Source organism: Bacillus rossius, chromosome 5 (assembly GCF_032445375.1).
Source record: "Bacillus rossius redtenbacheri isolate Brsri chromosome 5, Brsri_v3, whole genome shotgun sequence".
NCBI classification, from domain to species: Eukaryota; Metazoa; Arthropoda; class Insecta; order Phasmatodea; family Bacillidae; genus Bacillus; species Bacillus rossius.
The window spans coordinates 64532746-64552936 of NC_086333.1; the positions used below are offsets into that span (position 1 = coordinate 64532746).

The 20191-nt window shown below is 36.9% G+C and overlaps 1 protein-coding gene across 2 annotated transcripts in view; it reads left to right on the forward strand.

The window, feature by feature from the left end:
• The window catches only part of LOC134531902 (cytochrome P450 6k1-like), a 43961-nt gene extending 24556 nt beyond the window's left edge, over positions 1-19405 (forward strand). Inside the window, exons 1-6 of one of the 2 annotated variants that reach the window (XM_063367931.1) lie at positions 1377-1463; positions 3785-4039; positions 5680-6353; positions 14107-14328; positions 15573-15824; positions 17500-19405. In XM_063367931.1, coding sequence (XP_063224001.1) covers positions 3795-4039; positions 5680-6353; positions 14107-14328; positions 15573-15824; positions 17500-17678 — 1572 coding nt within the window. In that variant the 5' untranslated portion in view covers positions 1377-1463; positions 3785-3794 and the 3' untranslated portion in view covers positions 17679-19405. Of the gene's footprint in view, positions 1-1376; positions 1464-3784; positions 4040-5679; positions 6354-14106; positions 14329-15572; positions 15825-17499 lie in introns of those variants that run through there. The other variant, XM_063367932.1, reaches the window with a different exon arrangement.
• Positions 19406-20191: the final 786 nt, after the last annotated feature.

A 20191-nucleotide genomic window follows, 5' to 3' on the forward strand; every position in this document is an offset into this window, starting at 1 on the left:
TACCTTATCTTGCTGCCATATTAAAGGACGATGATTAACTGACGAATTTCTGTTCAAGCAAAGTATGTATGTATGTATGTGTATATATATATATATATATATATATATATATATATATATATAAAACCAAACTATTGTAATTTTATTCAATTAATTTTTCAGGCGTTGTAATTTTATTTTCTTAATTTTCCAGGCCTAGCTCTTTCAGATGCAAGTACAATCACTACACTCAACCCCTGGGTGAAGTACAAAGATACCAATTTTCTGAATCAAATTTTAACGTTGGTAAAATGTAGAAAAATTTCATCATTCCAACTGAAATTTTTTATCAATACGATTTACGTTGATTTTTATGACATTACATATATCTTCAGTCCTGAATTCACAATAACATATACACTTTCACAACAAAACAGTTAAAAGATTTTCCAAAATGTTTACAGTCTTTACAAAATGCTAAATACATGTACTTTTTTTTCTTAAAATTCTTCATACACAAACTGGTTAGGTATAAATAATATATTACTCTTTCTTTATACTAATTTACATTGGAAATAACCATTATTTTGACTATGAAGCGTTATAATACGATATTAAATTATATTTTGTCACAAAATTAAGTAAAATTTCTTCTGTACTTTTATACTGTGGTTGGTTACTGTGGAGAAGATAGTTGCTGATTACAGATAACTGGATAAACTGAGCATCTACTCAGTATAATCCTGATTGGACACACCATCATCCAATCATAGTCACTCATACTCGGCAGTAAATGATCCTATACAAATCCTTTGCCAGAACACACACCAGGCTTTTAGTTTTTCATCGTCCTTGAAGATGGCTGCAACATAGTAGGCCGAAACGTAGTGAAAAAAGTTATTTCCTCTCTCGTGGTCTCAACCTATAAGTCAAAAAAGTAAAAAAAAAAATTCATTACACTAAAATTTTGTCGTTATTGGAAAACGAGTGGCAGCGACTAAAGTTCACACAGAACTTTTCATATTGCTAGCAAGGAAAGTCATTATAGGTTTCAGTGTCCGTAAAAACTTATGTCATGAAGCTGCACGGTAACATTAATTTACAGTTAGCAAAAAGTAACAAAACTAAAAATAATTTATGTAATGTCTTTAAAAAAAATTAACAAGTTCTCAGAAAAATTTTATGATATGGATGTTTCAAACACAATTGCGTCTTCAAAGAGCTGGAAAGAAAAAAAAACTTGTTTGTCCACATCGTTAAAAATAAAAATAGAAACTTACTACCATGTTTTTGCCTAGCAGCTTGCGAGAAAAGGGAACAAGGAAAGTTTCCGTCGTAGTTATTAGTAACTTTCTCTCTCTCTCTCTCTCTCTCTTTCTGTATCTCCTTCACGCGAGTGAAGGTGCCTTCGAACATCATTCGCTTCGTCGCAGCCGTCGGAGCGGACGCGTTCCGATACCTCGTGCGTCTGTTCAAGCAAACAAGTAGGTCATTAGTTTTTAGAGCAATGAATGTTTATCTCAGTCACACACCGTTATTCAAACAAATAAATTTAACATTTTACGAGCATAAATTTAAAAATAACAATACCTACCCTTTTTCTCTTGGTGACCCATTAAGTGAAATCTTTCAATAGCTTTTTTAATAGTTTTTTTTTTAATATTTCATAATTATTCGGTGATGAATTTATTTACGAATTTGAGATTCAAATTTTTCATTTTCACGTTTGTGGGGGTGATTAGGCTATTTGAACGAATGTTGGAACCAAAGTTAATATTCTAATCGATTAAAATAATTTTTTTTTTCTGTAATTTTTTGTATATTTTAAGAAAGCTAGTCAACTCAATTTAGAACATGCAACTTAAGGGAATGTTATTGTTCGTTTTTAATGACATTGCAGTTGATTAAATTTTGACTAACTTTTGTTCTTCCATGCTTCGATGGATTCAGATTTAATGAAATTAACCAATTTTTACCCAATAATGCCTTTGACTAAATGTGTGGTTCAGGTTTTAAAATTTAAAACAATAGTCTAAAATAGTTAGTACCGTCTATTAAATAAGACTAGACTAATAGGTTATTAATAAATAAAATAATAATTTTCATAGTTATAAGAAATAGATTTTAGAAATTCCAAAGTTTATAGAAGTTTTATTAAATTAAGTTAGAACTCATATAAAGTTGATGCCTGCATGCCATGAATAAACTATGCTAAACAACATTATTATACATCAGAACATAATTAATATAAGTGTTGTGAGATATTTTCAAAGATTGGGTATTACAACTAATAGCCTAAACACTATTTGCTACACTATAGTTGAAAAAACCTTCGAGTTTCTAAAATTCACTTCTTAGAACTTATATAAATATTATTTAATTTTTTTTAATAATCTAAGAGACTAGTCTTATTTAACTGAACGTAGCACTTAATTTAGATTTATATCTTAAATTTTAAACCCTGAACCACACTTTTTGTCAAAACCATTTTTGGGTAAAAATTGGTTGATTTCGTAAAGCTTCCATCCATCGAAACATGGGAGACCTAGTGATAAATTATTCTGATAAGCTTATTTGGTTAAATTTAATTCACTGAGGATGTTTAATCAAAATTCACTGTCTTTAAAAACAGGAAAAATCCCCAACGTTTCGTGTTCTGAGTTGACAAGCTTCCTTTAAAAAATAAAATAAAGTAACATACCTTCATATATGTATTTTTGTGTGCGTCACTGTCAATTTTACAAAAAAAAAATCTTTTGCTTAATTATTTGGAGTTTATGAAACAATTGAGTTTTTTAAATTGACAAAATTGTTGGACGAACATGAGCAAACAACTTACGTTCTAACAACGAATTCCGAAATGAATCCATTTGTATGTATATGCATATGTAATTTTTTTTATCTTTTAAATGTTTAACAGAGAACTTTTAAAATAATTTTAACTTTTTACCATATGTTTTTATTTAATATTATGTTTGAATTGTTTACGTAATCGATTTTAATTTAAGACCATTATTTAATCATTCTAATTTTTATGAAATAAAAGAAATATTGCTATATTGGTTGATAGACTCTAATAAATAATTTAGTTTCAAATTGCATTATCAATATATATTCCAAAATTAACACCACCAAAAATTGTATCATAAAGTTTTTTTATTTTCGATTTTACACAGTAAAAAGTTTATAGTTACACAACCATTAAGAATGATTTGGTTAAAATTTTATTTAAAATCCAGTAGCAGAAACATCGAAAAAGAATTTTTTTAACAACTTTCAAACAAAATCTAGCCATTTACATTTATTTAGAATGTCATAATCCACAGTAAATTCCAAAAATTTGCTTTCGTGGAAGAACACGGAGAATTGTTAATATTCTAAATATGTGGAAATTTCATTAGATTCAAGTAACAATGTTATTTGATAAAATATTTTATCAACCCTATAAATATTAATATTTATGTATATACATGCACGTCGATATATATATATATATATATATATATATATATATATATATATATATATCGATGTACAGGTTGTTTCAAAATTCGTGGTCGTATACGTCAAGGGGTGAATAGAACGCAAGTAGAGAAGCACATGCCACCAAACTCTATGGGTGCTCAGAATTTAACCGGTGAAGCTCTAATGACTTGTGCTTATCTGGTTGCGTTCTATCAACCTTAACGCGTGTACCATTAAATTTTAAAAATAATTTATGATACAAAAATATATATTATTGACAATAGGCGAAGTTCATGGTTGAAATACTCAGTCATTTGTGTATGTATGTTGTATGTTTCAGGAATTTCAGCATGTTTGACTTCGGTCTTTTGGACTTTGTGGTCCTTGCTGTGATAGCAGGTCTTCTGATCTACTTTTACTACTGGAAACAGTTCCGTTACTGGAGGAACAAAGGGGTTCCCTACGCTGAACCGGAATTTTTCTTCGGGAATTTCAAGGAAATGTTCTTCCAACGAAAATCATTCGCCCATTTTATACAAGATCTCCATATGCAAGGAAAAGGACACCCTCTCTTTGGATTTTATATTTTTGGCAGGTGAGGTACCTCAGATTAAAAAAAAAGAGTGAAACCTGGCATTTTTTTTAAAGATAATACTAATATATTTCGAGAAAGATGTATGTGTACAATTATTTGTATGAGTAAACATCTAAATGTGTGAAAAACGCCAAACTTATTACATTTTTTATGTGATTCAAAAAATATTTGAATTCTTAGTTTTATCGTAAATTATAAAATGGATTTGCAAGGATTTAACCTCACGGCCAAATAGATTTAACTATTCGCATGGATGATCCTCTTAGGAATGGAATTAGAGCTACAAAAATTTTATCTGATTACATAACAAATAGTAGTAAAAAAATCTGAAATTTAATGGCTGGAATAGGAGGAATGTTGGGATAGTTGTATCCGAGTTGTTCTTTTACAAACAAAGATTTTTTTTCAACTCTATTTACGAAACATTGGAATAATTGCAGAAACGTGTCTTAACGTGAGACACTTTACAGTCTTCCTATAACCAAATGAGCTTGTAAAACTTTGCCAGTCCCTTGTTATTAGTAGCAAGAATAACGCAAAGTTTTATCCCATTAGCTGGCAGAATGGTCGTGTCTTAACTGTTTCAGATGTAGAGAAAATACTAAGGTAACGCAATTTGGGCGTACAAATAAAAATATGTTCCTAGCGCTGGGCGGCTTATTCGCCAAATAAATTGTCAAAAAGGTGTGGCATGGTGTACGCATTGTTGACGATAAAAGAAGATTCCGCTCTTTATATGCCTAAGTTTCAATGCGCAAACGTTTTTTGAAATTTTGTGTGAAGTTCAGCAAAACGTGAATGAATGCGTCAAATTTTTACTAACGCGTTATATAATTCCAACAAAAGTCCGATCACTTAAAATACCAAATCAGTACTCACGTGGAACTGTTTACGCTAGCTGATTGTTACAGTTCTACTGTCAGATCGTATATCCGTGATGGCGTCATGCGCAGAATATGATATTCAGTCTGTGTCATTAGAAGTCCATTATTTCGGGCAAGTGCAACTGCCATGGGATCCACAGATGATGAAAGACTTATTCGCGAAGGACTTTGGCCACTTCACGGGCCACCTAAACACATGTCCATGGTTTCAGACCAGCGCTGCTACTATAGGACCCACATATGGTCAAGTAAGTCATCGTGAAAGGACTTCGTCCACTTTACGGATAATCATCACTTGTTCTTTGGTTTTCAGACCAACACTGCTACTGCAAAACCCGCAGGTAGTCAAGTACATATTCTTGAAGGACTTCGATCTCTTCACTAACCACTTCATAATTTGCCTATTTCTAGGGACCGGAAAAATTCGCGGATTCGATGACCTCCGGGATAGACTACACGATACTGTTCATGCTTGGGCAAACATCACCTGTTAATTGGCTGCTGGCTTGTGAGGCGTCTCAGCTGGGCAACTTGTGATTCGTCACTTCCATGATTGAGGGTCTCTAATTGGCACACAGTCCTACAGATTAACAGTGAACCAATAGCAAAAGCAGCACAAAGGCATGATTATTTGCATTCTAGCCTATCACGAAATGAATCCGCGAAATTTCCGGTCTCTACCTATTTCAAATCAGTATTTCCAACTGAGAATGGAACAAATTTTCAAATGCATCTCATTGAAGGACCATGTTTCAGACCAGCGCTGCTACTGAGGGACCCACAGATGATCAAGCACGTCTTCGTGAAGGACTTCGGCCACTTCGTGGACCGCTACGCCAAGGCGGACTTCAAGCACGACCCGCTCGGCAGCCGGAACCTCTTCATGGAGAAGGGCCAGCCGTGGCGCCACATGCGCACCAAGATCACGCCCGTCTTCACGTCGGGCAAGATGAGGAGGATGTTCCCGCTGGTGACCCGGTGCGGGGAGAATCTTCAGGAGTACCTGGACGAGATCGGCGCGCGCGGGACCAAGCCGGTCGAGATCAGGGAGACGATGGCGCGGTTCGCGACGGACGTCATATCCACCTGCGCCTACGGCGTCGAGGCAAACTCGATGAAGGACAAGGACGCCGAGTTCCGCAAGTTCGGCCGCATCGTGTTCGAGTTCGATGTGCGGCGCACGCTCGAGATCATGGTCATCTTCTTCGTCCCGGCGTTCGTGAAGCTGGGGCTCTTCAAGTTCTTCTCTCCGGAGACGACCAAGTACCTGCGCAAGGTCTTCTGGGAGGTCATCACCGTCCGCGAGAAGAACAACATCAAGAGGAACGACCTGATAGACCTGCTGATCCAGCTGAAGAACCAAGGGAGGATTGAAGACGAGGGCGTGGACGACAACGAGAAAAGTAATCAGCCGATCTCCAAAACTTCAGGTGAGCAGTGATCTCTCTCGTTAACTTCACACATTTGTGAAATACATGTTATATTTAAAGGCTTTTTGATTAATTAATGTTATTAAAGATTCAGTAAATTGTTGAATTAAATTATATATAAAAGAGACTGTTTAACGATCACATAATTTACAGTACAGTTAACACTTTAAAAAAAATTTAGTTCAGTGAATGCAATCCCGGAGAAACATCATCGAAATTTATTATAATTATTTTTTATATTTCCCAATGTGATCCATGACTTAACTTTTACGGTGCACTCGCCTGAAACGTCGCGGCAGCTAGGATATAAGCATCGACCGACGGTGGCATGTCTCCGCCCTGGGTTCGACGTCGGGTTGTGGCATCTGCCTGGGAGGCTGCCTGCCTCGCCGCCCCCCCTCCCCCTCGCCGACTGTCGTGACCACTAGGACGAGGGCGGAGACCCTGTGCCTAGGCACTTCGGCTCCTTTCGCGTGCGCCCGCGAGATATTTACAAACCAGCTGGTTGTTACACTTGTAGTGATAGTTGAATAGGGATATATTTACAAATCAGCTGGATGTTATACTTGTTATGATAGTTGAATAGGGATGTATTTACAAATCAGCTGGATGTTATACTTGTTATGATAGTTGAATAGGGATGTATTTACAAATCAGCTGGATGTTATACTTGTTATGATAGTTGAATAGGGATGTATTTACAAATCAGCTGGATGTTATACTTGTTATGATAGTTGAATAGGGATGTATTTACAAATCAGCTGGATGTTATACTTGTTATGATAGTTGAATAGGGATGTATTTACAAATCAGCTGGATGTTATACTTGTTATGATAGTTGAATAGGGATGTATTTACAAATCAGCTGGATGTTATACTTGTTATGATAGTTGAATAGGGATGTATTTACAAATCAGCTGGATGTTATACTTGTTATGATAGTTGAATAGGGATGTATTTACAAATCAGCTGGATGTTATACTTGTTATGATAGTTGAATAGGGATGTATTTACAAATCAGCTGAATATGTTACTTGTTGTTATAGTTGGTTTAATAGGGATATATTTACAAATCAGATGGATGTTATACTTGTTATGATAGTTGAATAGGGATATATTTACAAATCAGCTGGATGTTATACTTGTTATGATAGTTGAATAGGGATGTATTTACAAATCAGCTGGATGTTATACTTGTTATGATAGTTGAATAGGGATGTATTTACAAATCAGCTGGATGTTATACTTGTTATGATAGTTGAATAGGGATGTATTTACAAATCAGCTGGATGTTATACTTGTTATGATAGTTGAATAGGGATGTATTTACAAATCAGCTGGATGTTATACTTGTTATGATAGTTGAATAGGGATGTATTTACAAATCAGCTGGATGTTATACTTGTTATGATAGTTGAATAGGGATGTATTTACAAATCAGCTGGATGTTATACTTGTTATGATAGTTGAATAGGGATGTATTTACAAATCAGCTGGATGTTATACTTGTTATGATAGTTGAATAGGGATGTATTTACAAATCAGCTGAATATGTTACTTGTTGTTATAGTTGGTTTAATAGGGATATATTTACAAATCAGATGGATGTTATACTTGTTATGATAGTTGAATAGGGATATATTTACAAATAAGCTGGATGTTATAGGCCTACTTGTTATGATAGTTTAATAGGGATATATTTACAAATCAGCTCAATGTTATACCTGTTATGATAGTTGAATAGGGATAAATTTACAAATAAGCTAGCGTTTATACTCGTTATGATAGTTGAATAAGGATATATTTACAAACCAGCCGGTGTAAAACTCGTTATGATAGTCGAAATAGAATATATTTTCATTGGAAAAAGTTCCATCTAAATTTGTATTCAAAAATTTGTATTCTGATCACTTTACCCTCCACACTTCGCCATCTCAGATTTGGGACATATCTAAGAGCTGACTTTCATTTCTTAAATAGGTACATGTCATCATGGATTCTTGTTCCTAAAGCTATGTATGAAGTCTAGGATTTTTACAGTAATGCTGCAGTAGTTTGTAAGCCTGATTTTCATACCTTCATGTATACATTAACGTAAGCGTGGCAATGTCTAGGCCTGTAATTGGGTGAAGAGGGGAGGCCGCCCACCGAGCTTGCCCCGGATAACTTCGCTGACAGCACATCGCCTTCAAACGTGGCTTCAGGGGAGGAGTGGTAGGGAGGATAAACAACTCCCCTCCCTCCCTGAATTAAATTTTACCCTTTTTTTCTATTGGATGGTGTATTTAATGTTTCCTTTCCTACAAAATTACTCCCTAAATTAAACCAGATAAATCTAGAAGCAGATCCTGAAAATGTTCTGCTTCCACTGGGAGTAGAACTGTACATAAAAGTACTTAGAAGACTTAAAATTAATAAATTTTGCTACTGCTTCCTATCTTTTTACGATAGCTCTTCCTGAAAGGTCTTCAGGAGCCGCCCCTGATTCCTTCCGTGTGTTTACATTACATTAGTAAAGCCAGCCCCAAACTATACCCAATTATTTAGCAGTTTTCATACGTATTTTATGTTAACGCGTCTGCTGTCATGTAGGTAACATATCAACGCCCTTCTAAGGGATATGGCTCTGGGTATAAAAGTTTCCATACCCGAAGTCTTAGCCAAAACCGTAATAGAACGTGTTCAAGATGGCTGACCCACGTGTAGCAATATAAACCCGTATAAAGCCGCTTTTATAAACATTAGGGGACGTAAGAAACGTAGTGGTATGACAAATTAAACTTAATGATAGCAAAATTGCCCTATAATATATATTTGGTAAACTAAAATTAATCATAGAATGAAGTAGTCGCAAGTTAAAATACGTAATGAAAATGCATTAGATTTTCAATAAGTATTAGTCTCCATTTCAATGCATTTAAGTCTCGGCGGTGAAGTGGGAAATCGGCCTCCGTAGCGCAGTATACAACACACCGGGCTACTGTGCGGGGGCTCTGGGTTCGTATCCCGGCTAATACATGGATGCAATTTGTGTGGTCTTAATACACGAACAACCACAACTGCAATATCACAATGACTCGAGGTGAAATAAAAAAATATAACATTATTTGGGGGGGGGGGGGGGGATATGAGTGACTCACCGGTGACTGTCAAGACTTGCCAGTGTATTTACAAAAAAGTGGTGTAGCGATCGCTTGTAGCGTTCAAGGGGAAATATGTGATATGGTTCAAAAACCCCGTCATTTCAGATCTTTTTTTAACTATGATTTAAGTAACAGAGTACTGGATTATGCATATTGTGCTTCAAACAAAAATGTATTGATACATTTTTTTTATCTTATTGCTATAATATTATTAAATACATGGTTCAGTCAATTGGTTTTATTATTTCAATTAGATAGGATTATTTTTACTTAAAATAAAATTATTCGTTTACAAGTAATTAAAACAAAAAAAATACCTAATTGAAAATTTGACCCTTATCATGAAATGAATATCCATAATTTTTTAATAAATAAACAAACACTTAATAGAAACCCTTACCTTGTTAGACTAAATGAAAATGCGAGATGGTTTTCCTTCACTCTAGATTTAAGTTTATTATGCGAACTATGCGGTTTTCTTTGTCTCACTGGGTTACAAAAATTGTTAGATACAATTTCTCAAAGTAAGTAAAAAAAAAGTTAGTAATCAAGAAACATACATAAAATCGGTGAATCGGTAACATTTGTTTTACTATTACAATGATATTAGCACCTTTAATACTGTGAATTAGCTAGATGAACTGTGTGATTAATGTAGTATTATAAATATATCATAAATAAACTACAATAAAGCAAATCAAATTTCCCCTGTATCCTTTAAATTTTATATTACTAGATTTTAAAACTAACCTACCAATAAAAAATAATTAATAGTTAATTTCAAAATATCTCTGTTTATATTTTTGAATACTAAACCAACTTTGTTATATACTTTGCAAGTGAACTAGAGAAGATAAAATATAGGGGGGAAAATCATTCATCAGGTCATACAATTTTTAACATAAACAACTGAAATTTTCATTTTTTCCATAGTTTTTTTGTTAAATTAACAACATGTTTATCCTTCCCCGATATGCGTTGGTTTTCTGTTAACATTCTAGGTATCGCGTGTATGTAGTTAAGAATTCTTTCTTCTCATCTGCTATGCAAACTTCAATGCACATTTTATACCCTTGGGTATAACAGAGGTTATAGCAGAATATGGGCATCATGACGTGGGGTGGGCTTAAGGCGATATGGTAAGTGCGATGCTCGCTGGTGCCTCTAGCGCGGTATCGCCTCTAAGCGCAAGGCTGTGATCTGGCGCGCAGTCATCTCGTCATGCATAGGCTAACTATGACATATGAGCGGTACCCATGACAATATAAACGGCGAAATGAAGATAAAGGCATAATGCGTAATCCATGAGTGCTTCCAAAATTCTTTACCTGGCGTTTCATGCCTAAAATTTGTTTTGAAAACATGATTTTTCTTTTGCTATTCACGCTATAATAAAAATACAGCTTAAAAACGAAACGGAGAAACGTAACTACCCATCCGTCCTCAGCGTATTCCTGAATGCTTTTCCTAAACAGACACCACTTCGCTATCTTGAGCAGTTTTTAAATCACGTGGTTAATTTCTGAATCTCTGTCCTCCGTATATGTGCCCAGATACTTCAGGAAATACTTTAATGTAAAATCATGTTACCTTATCCGACCTTTCTGTAAGTTACAAAATATTCTCAATTAAAAACACACACTTGATGCATCTTCGAGAAAAGGCACTGAGTTTTGCTTCAAATAACCTCGACATGCTGTACGGTGTGAATGTGTGTCAGTCACTTACCCGCCACGAGAATCCAGATGTTTTGAGATGTGGTCAAGGATTTTTATCTTGTTGTCAGGCACCAGATGTAAACATAACCCGGTCAAAGATCTCATACCACAAAAATATCACTTGTTATGATAACATAACGTGATTGAAGTCATTGGCATTGCGTTATTTTCGTATAACAAGCCCACATTTTCGTATTATTTTGGGATTTAAAGCTATGTATATTTACTAAGAAGCATTAATTTTTTTAACAACAGTCTTTTCTTAAAATTAAAACATCAAAATTATTAAGTCTGCAGTTGAAACTATTGTTTTGATATATTAGCCAAAAACAATAAAAGTTCAAACCTTTTTGTGTTTCCACATTTTCTTACAGCTTTTCAAAGTGTTAAAAAATGTTTTTTTATATTACGTGATATTTGGAAGTGCAAGGGAAGGAGAGGTTGGGCAGGTGCAAGGGTAAGAGTGGTTGGGCAGATGCAAAGATAGGAGTGGTTTGGCAGGTACAAGGATAGGAGTGGTTGGACAGGTGCAAAGTAAGGAGTGGTGGTTAAGATGCAAGGGAAGGAGTGGTTGGGCATATTCAAGAAAAGTAGTGGTTGGGCAGGTGCAAGGTAAGGAGTGGTTGTGCAGGTGCAAACTAGGAGTGGTTGAGTAGGTACAAGGATAGGAGTGGTTGGGCTGGTGCAAGGGTAGGAGTGGTTTGGCAGGTACAAGGATAAGAGTGTTTGGGAAGGAGCAAGGGAAATAGTGGTTGGGCAGGTGCATGGTTAGGAGTGGTTGGGCAGGTGCATGGTTAGGAGTGGTTGAGCTGGTGCAAGGGTAGGAGTGATTGGGCAGGTGTAAGGGTAGGAGTGATTGGGCAGGTGCAAGGGTAGGAGTGGTTGGGCATGTTCAAGGGAAGTAGTGGTTGGGCAGGTGCAACAGAAGGTGTGGTTGGTTAGGTGCAAGGGTAGGATTGGTTGGACAGGTGCAAGAGGAGTGGTTTGGCAGGTACAAGGATAAGAGTGGTTGGGCAGGAGCAAGGGAAGTAGTGGTTGGGCAGGTGCATGGTTAGGAGTGGTTGGGTAGGTGCAAGAGTAGGAGTGGTTGGGCATGTTCAAGGGAAGTAGTGGTTGGTTAGGTGCATGGAAATGCCTGACGAGGTAGTAAACATTAAGCTAGTGTTGGCGGTAGTATTTTTAATTATGTGTATAATGTTTCCTAAGTGGCGGCAAAACCTTGCAATGGAGATCTTGATATATTTCTGGATTTATTTGATAGAAACTATGAAATTTTATCGTAATTACTTCTCATGTTACGCACATGATTAGGTGAGTTTGTATACGTGTTTTAAGGTTTAATCATCTTAGCTTTCGGTACACGCTATTTAGTAGGTGACATTGGAACGGAAATTGATGAACAGGAATGGGGCATAATAAAGGGGGACACACGCGTAACAACATATACCCGCATATAGTCACCTTCGTAAATACCAAAAATATGGATGTGTCAAAAGTATTTTTACTATAGTGAAATATCTCTGGGATATATTTGGTTAACAAAAATATTAATAGTAAAAGAAATTTCACGTTTAAAAATAACGTATAAAAACTGGCATTACAATTATTATAATACTTATATTCCTGAATAATTTCTATTAGATATATTAGTACAGCAATGCAGCGTCGCTTGATTACTATAAGCTATGTAGTTTAGACCTGGTTATTGGATTACTTTTTACTTTTCTTATATATAATAAGTTTAAGTTGAAGGTTTTTTTGGAATGAAACATTTACAGTCTAATTTCTGTCGTTTAAGCAAACTTTAAAGTTTTTATTGTGTAGTGAATATTAACAACTTGGTGAGTATTTTAGTAAAATTCCTTGTCGAAATAGGGTTCAAAGCCAGTTTTCAGTGTTTTATTGTTTTTTATTCTCTCTTTATCGGAGCCGTTTGCAATAGTTTAAAATTCCTGGTTGTTTTGTGCTGCTGTTTGCGCAGGCGTGGTGAGCAACTTTCACGATTCAGACGGTGAATTCTAGCTGCGGGCGCAGAAATTACGTGTGTGATTCGCGTCCAGAAATGTTGTTACTTGACAAGCAAACGTTTTATTTATCATTATTATGAAGATTTTAACTTTAAATTTCTGTCTGAGTTTCGTATTATATGTTCATTTGCAGCATGAACAACATGAGAACACATGAATTTACTCGTTAACGAGTTAGATGTTTACACATCACTGGCGAGTCCTGAAAGACTCGCTCACAATTTTTGTTGTTGTTTATATGGCACCATATAAACAAAGTAATGCCATCTTCACGCGAAGAAGTTATTTCGTCAACTGATGAAACTACACGTATCTCAGATACCTTGTTTCACAGGTCCATGAATTATTGGCGTATTTTGTGTGCGGCCTGCCCTCAGCGAGTGTGAAGTAAGCTAAGTTGCAGAACAGTTTTTTTTTGGGTTCAATATCATTAGTGTTTTTTTTTTTCGTTATCTTCTGTTTTTTTGGAAAACTATTGTGTTTGTTTCGTCTTTTTCGTTTTGCTGTGTTTTTGTCTCGTTTCAACTGTTGTGCTGAATTTTTTTGGGTTCAATATTTTTGTGCTGCCATCATTTGTGGAGGTTTTTTTCGTTCTGTTAGTCAATTTTCTTTGTTTTTCTTTATTTGTGACCATATTCCTGTTATGGAATATTATGTGGTGTTTATATCCTCTTGACAACAGAAATTTTTTTGCTTAATTTGTGTTTTTGTCTTTTGTGTTTTTTTTTTTTTTAGTTTTCTTCTACAGACATACATGTTCTTTAGCGATGGCGTATGTCCAAAAGCTTACATCAAGTCATGCACTCCCATAGCACAAATCTTTCAAAGATAACAGTTTGATGATGACGTCTCTGTGTGTTTGCAGACTTCACCGACGACGACCTGGTGGCACAGGCCGCCATATTCTTCACCGCCGGGTACGAGACCAACTCGTCGACCCTGTGCTTCTGTCTGTACGAGCTGTCAGGGGCCCCGGACATCCAGCAGCGACTCAGACGCGACATAGTCGACACCTTGGAGAGGCACGGAGGGGAAATCACCTATGAAGCCATGCAAGAGATGACCTACTTGGAAAAGGTCGTCTCAGGTTTGTCATTTTGACGTGAACACGTATTTAAAATAGCTTCCATAGTGGGAGGCAATTAGAAAAACGAATGATAACAAAAATCGGGGGATACAGTTTGGTGTTGCAGCTCTTCATCCAAAATTTAATTAAACCACTGGATAGCTAAAGGATCAAAAAATTAATTCGTTACGCTAAGTGAGGACTGTGACGCATCGCGCGCGGTAGAGGGGGAAGCGCCGCCATTTTGAGATCATTTTTTCTGCGTCTCGAGATTTCCATTTAGTATAACTTTAGACTCGGAGAAGCTACGACGTTCGTTTTGAGTTTCGATCGTCAGCTACCGTCAAAACTCTATCGATTTCATATAAAAACATACGTGTAAAATAGTTACAGTGAATATGGTGTTAAAATAAAAAATATATATATAATCAAAACTATATAATGTCGGCCTATACGCGTCAGAAAGCCAAATCCAAATACAGAGATCGTATACGGTTGGAAAGGGCATACATAAAATAGCGTATTTTATATATTGTATTGAAAATATTACCTGTCACGTACACGTGTTCACGTACAACACACGACCGTGTCCATGACACAACCACACTCCATTTCTTTTTTTCAATTGGGAAATTAATAAAAAACTAATGCATTGTGCATGAGTCAGTGGCCGCGAGTAATGGCTTCTTTGCTCTGCTCAACGATTATGTATAAATGAATAGCGCTCGGCACGCAGTCACAGAGCTGCAGTCGGGTGTATACCATTTGTCCGAGTGCCCACTTCTCCGAATGACCACTTGTCCGAGCTCTCCTTTTGTTCGAAGGACCACTTGTCCGAGCGGCCAACTCTCCGAGCTCTGAGGGGCGCAGTCATGACTAGGGACCGGAAAAATTCGCGGATTCAATGACCTCTAGGATAGCCTCCATCATCCTCTGCATTTCTCAAGTAAACACGCGTGTTCATTGGGTATTAAATTGTGAGGCGTCTCCACTGGGTAGCTTGTGATTATCGACGCTTCTTTGGTCGATAGTCACTCATTGGCCCAGAGAGCTCCAGTTAAACTGCGAGCCGATAGCAGAACCAGCAGAATTGTACACATGTTTGAATTTCAGCCTATCACGAAATGAATCCGCGAATTTTTCCGGTCTCTAGTCATGACCGAGGTGACGTCGTTTTCGTCGCATGCGGTTCCGGCCAGTGACGGGTCTACCTGCCGGACTGGAAGATGCGGACGTGAGCCGTGTGTTGCGACGCTGGCCCGCAGAGACGCTGAGGAAGTACCCGCCGGTGGGGTTCCTGGACCGCGTGTGCACCAAGGACTACGTGCTGCCCGACGCGGGGGTCCACGTGCAGAAGGGCACGCCCGTGTACGTGCCGGTGCACGGCATCCACAGGGACCCGGAGTTCTACCCGGACCCGGAATCCTTCGACCCGGAGCGGTTCAGCGAGCAGAGCAAGCAGGCCAGGACCCCCTACACCTACCTGTCTTTCGGAGAAGGACCTCACAACTGCATAGGTGCGCGTGTCTTAGAGTAGGGGGACGCACCACAACGCCGAAATGCCAAATTGACCACAACGCCGACAGATAGAAAACTGCTGTATACCACAACGCCGAAAAATGTCATTGCAGGACTGCCACAAAGGTTAGGTTAGGTTAGACTAGGTAAGGTTAGACTAGGTTAGGTTAGGTAAGGTTAGGTTTGATTGTGGTATTTCGGCGTTAAGGTACATTTAAGAAAAACACACAAATTCATTCAGTTGTTATTTCGGCGTTGTGGTACACAGCAGTTTTCTAGCTGTCGGCGTTGTGGTCAATTTTGACATTCGCCGTTATGGTATTTCGGCGTTGTGGTAACGGCCCCCTAAGTAGTAATTTCTTAAGTGAAACAAAAGGCTTTGCTGAGCGGGCAATAGCGTGAGGGTAATAGTCAGGTGAGTGGTGGAGGAGAGTGCGTAGTTTCTACGAATATTCAGTTATGTGAAATTACGAACAACTCTTCGTTTATTTTAAGGTGAATTTAATTCTTCGCTGATAAGTTCGTAAATTAAATGAACTTTATAACAGTGTACAGCATTAAATTCTGGAGAGATTTACAGGGCCTTCTTCGAGCATTCTCATTGGGCCCTAAGTCATTTCTTTTTTTTTTTCAAAGATTTAAAAAAAAAAATTCTCCACTGCCGAGCTATGGACCCCGTTCCATTAACTAATTAAATCGCGCACTTTAACTATTGCGCTACGAAGCCTGACGCTATAATGTGTGGAGAATATGTATTATAATTGTTGCAATTCCAGTATGAATTAGGTTTTTTTAAACTTGAAATTACTCTTTACTAAGACCTATTTTAGTTTACCAATTATATTCCAGGATAGATTCAATATCATAAACCTTCATTGGGCAGACCAACACGTTTGGTATGTCCTCTAATTTTTTACGAAAGTGACTATATATGGGTTTATGTTCATGCACGTGGGTCCACCATCTTCCTGTGAAAATTTCGTTGCATGGTGCGCGCGCATCGGAAACAAAAATTCGCTCTCGTCATTTTTTTTCCGATGACGCACCTAAAAATAGTATGACTTCGATAAAAAAAATTGGTTGTCTGTAAAGTCGGTTTACGGACGATAGTTTAACGTGGCAACGTCATAACAAAACATTGATGAAATGATTGCATACTTTTATGAATAAAATTGAATCATTTTTATTGAATTATCAATATTTTGTATGTATACAAAGAAGGAGTAAAATTAAATCAACAATTTAATTGATAAATTTACTTTTTATATGCACTCATTAATTCAAATATGTTCATTACTTTAACGAACAATTTATTTTAACTATAACTTTTATACATGTTTGCTATTTAACTTCTTCCAATGTGTGTTTTTCTGTTAAGGATAGGACGATGATAGGAAAAGTAGGAAACGAATGGGAGTGTTTCAAGTTTAATATGCCTCGGAAAAAGTCAAATCGATGGTTGTTCCAATCGAGTGGAAGAGAGATAGATGCGGCGCAAGTGTACAATGAGCGTAACGGGACACATCGTAACGGGACAATGTGCGTTAGGGGACACTTTATTCGTGCGTGCAGCCGGCGTTCATCGATTTATTAGACGTTGTCACGTCAAAAAAAAATGTTTCTCGTGGAAGGCGCGGCAGGTGTGTGTGTAGTGTGAACTGCGGCGTGTTGCAGGCCTGCGCTTCGCCCAGATGACGGTGAAGACGTCTCTGGTCCACGTGCTGTCGCGGTACGAGGTCCGTCGCTGCAGCGAGACTCCCGCGTCCTTGGAGTTCAGCACCAAGGCCATCATCCTGGCCGCGACCGAGGACATCAAGCTCGTCTTCAGACCGCTCGCCGACGGAGCGCAGTAGTCCACTTCTGTCGGCGAGGGCCTCCCTGCTCACACACTCTCTCTCTCTCTCTCTCTCTCTCTCTCTTGGCCACAATTACACGCGGCAATCATCCGGTAAATGGGACAGTAAATATTCATGTAAAATTTAAATATATTTGTACCTATGAAGTAGCTTGGCTTCTGGGTTGTAGCCGTGTCCTTTGGCGAATAATTCGCCGACGTTTCGGACGACATTGCAGTCGTCATCATCAGGGAGCAGGAGGTAACTGCAATCAAGGGCGTCGCCATCCGATGGCCAGCCGATGGCCTGGGGGGGAGGGGGGTGGGCAAGTTGTGGGAAAAGTATGTATTTTTTTTTTTAATTTGGCTACATTATTTTATATCTCTAAGGCTCTAGGGGGGGGGGGCGACTGCCCTCCCCCTACCTCCCCCCTCCCTGGCGCAGCCCTTGACTGCAATGTTGACCGAAGCGTCGGTGAATTGTTCGCCAAGGACACGGCTACAACCCAGAAGGCAAGCTATTTCAGACAATAGCCGTGAAAGCCTGCGAACAATATTATTTGTACATATACCTAAAAAAAACAACAGTTATTTGTGAACCGTTCCCTATATAACTTCCCAGTATTAACTACGCTCATTAATAAGCATAATAAAACAAAATATGGTTTTGAAATAATTGTTGTTGAATGAAACATCAATTAAAATATAAAATTATGCGCGAATTTTTGTAAGAAATACTCAGCATTTCTTCGAGAAAAAAAAGTATTTAATGTATGCAAAAAAAACCTTTCTTCTGTGTAACATTTAGCTTTACGCTTCACGCACGAATGTCTTACTATTCGCCTGACCAAATGTTACATAGAAGTGTAACATCGCCCTGTTGAGGATTTTTTTTTTTTTTGTAAATGTGCAAGAAACATTCGTCACATCATGTGGAACCCATCGCCATCATAGTAGAAAATGAAGCTTTTCGAACGCGATTCGGCTATGCTAATCACATGACTTAAATCATTATTTCAAGTCATTATGGATTAATTTCAGTTTGGTAGTTTTTATTTTATTTCTTACGCGCAAAGTTTGTGAAAATAAATTGAACATGGCAAGTATCTGAAAAATGTTTTTGAATGTAGTTAATTGATTTTAATACATTTTTTTGGAAACTGATATTTAAAAAATATCAATAGAGCTTCATCCTTCACTTTAGGTGACTTTTAGTGCCAGTGATTAAATTTACAATTAATTCGGCAAGTTCGATGCCACGGTCATGTCAAATAAGCGATGGTATCGGATTATCGTAAGTAAATATATTTTTAACATGATAATCAAAGGTAAGTTAATATGTTTTACAAGGTATGTAGGGATTTGCTCTATTAGAAGAAAAAAATACGGATGAGCATCGGTCTTCTTCCAAATATCTCTACGGGAATGTACTCGTGAAATGTAAATCTGAAATGTAACTCGCTAGAAAACAGGCAAAACTGCACTGGAATGAAAACAGAGAGTGACGATAACCTCTGATCGAAATGCAGACGTCGGCAGCGCAGTCACGTGACCTGGAAGCCAAGGGCAAAGGCCGGAAATCACCCAAAGCTCAATTGGTGCTGGATTACAAAAAGTACCAACAATGGAATTCAGGTTTTAATCCTTTTTACTGTGTCATATTTAATACTGAAACACAAACAATGTAATACAAGACAATTGGTATTTTGTGCATATACATATTTAAATAAATAAAATTTTGTACAGTACAGCATGTTTTCGTTATTTTTTTAAAAATGCATTCAAATTTATGAAACATATTTTACTGAAACATTAAGCACAATGCTAAACATCCAGGATGAAACTGTACCTAAAATGTATTCCTGTTAAACGTCAGATATAAATTCGTTATTTCAGTTTGATGTTTTAGAAGACTTGTCCAAGCAACAGTGAAATATTTAACATTGAGTTCATTTACTAGTGAAAAGCCATATCCCTGCCATTGAATCCCAATGTATCTAAATGCCTAATCTCTGAGGTTGTAACAATAATTTGGTCTGAAATATATTATATAATTTCCTAAAATAATTAATTAATAGTTTATTGGGTCGAAATAAAGTAAAGTAAAAATATCACTTTACATAAAATAATAATTTTACCATCGGTACTGGTTGAAGGCAAAAAACACCAGTTTTGTTATCATTCCATTTGTTTTGCATTTAAGTAAATTTTGTAACAGTGCACTACGGAGAAATCTTATAATTAGTTATTTATTTTTAAATTATACCAGTTAGGCTGGGTTGAAATAATGCATGTAGGTTTATATAAGTGGTATATTACATGTAAATCATAAAACCTCCGATATAAATTGACAGGAGCGTACCTGCAATTCACCACATATTAAACATTATTTCTGATGAATTTGTTAAAAACTAAAATACACGCTTTCTATATTGTATGAACTAAAAAGTATAAAATAATCTTTAAATTTAAGTAATTTTGTTCAAAAGTGACTAAATGAAATACAATACTATATTTTTTTTACAAAGCTTA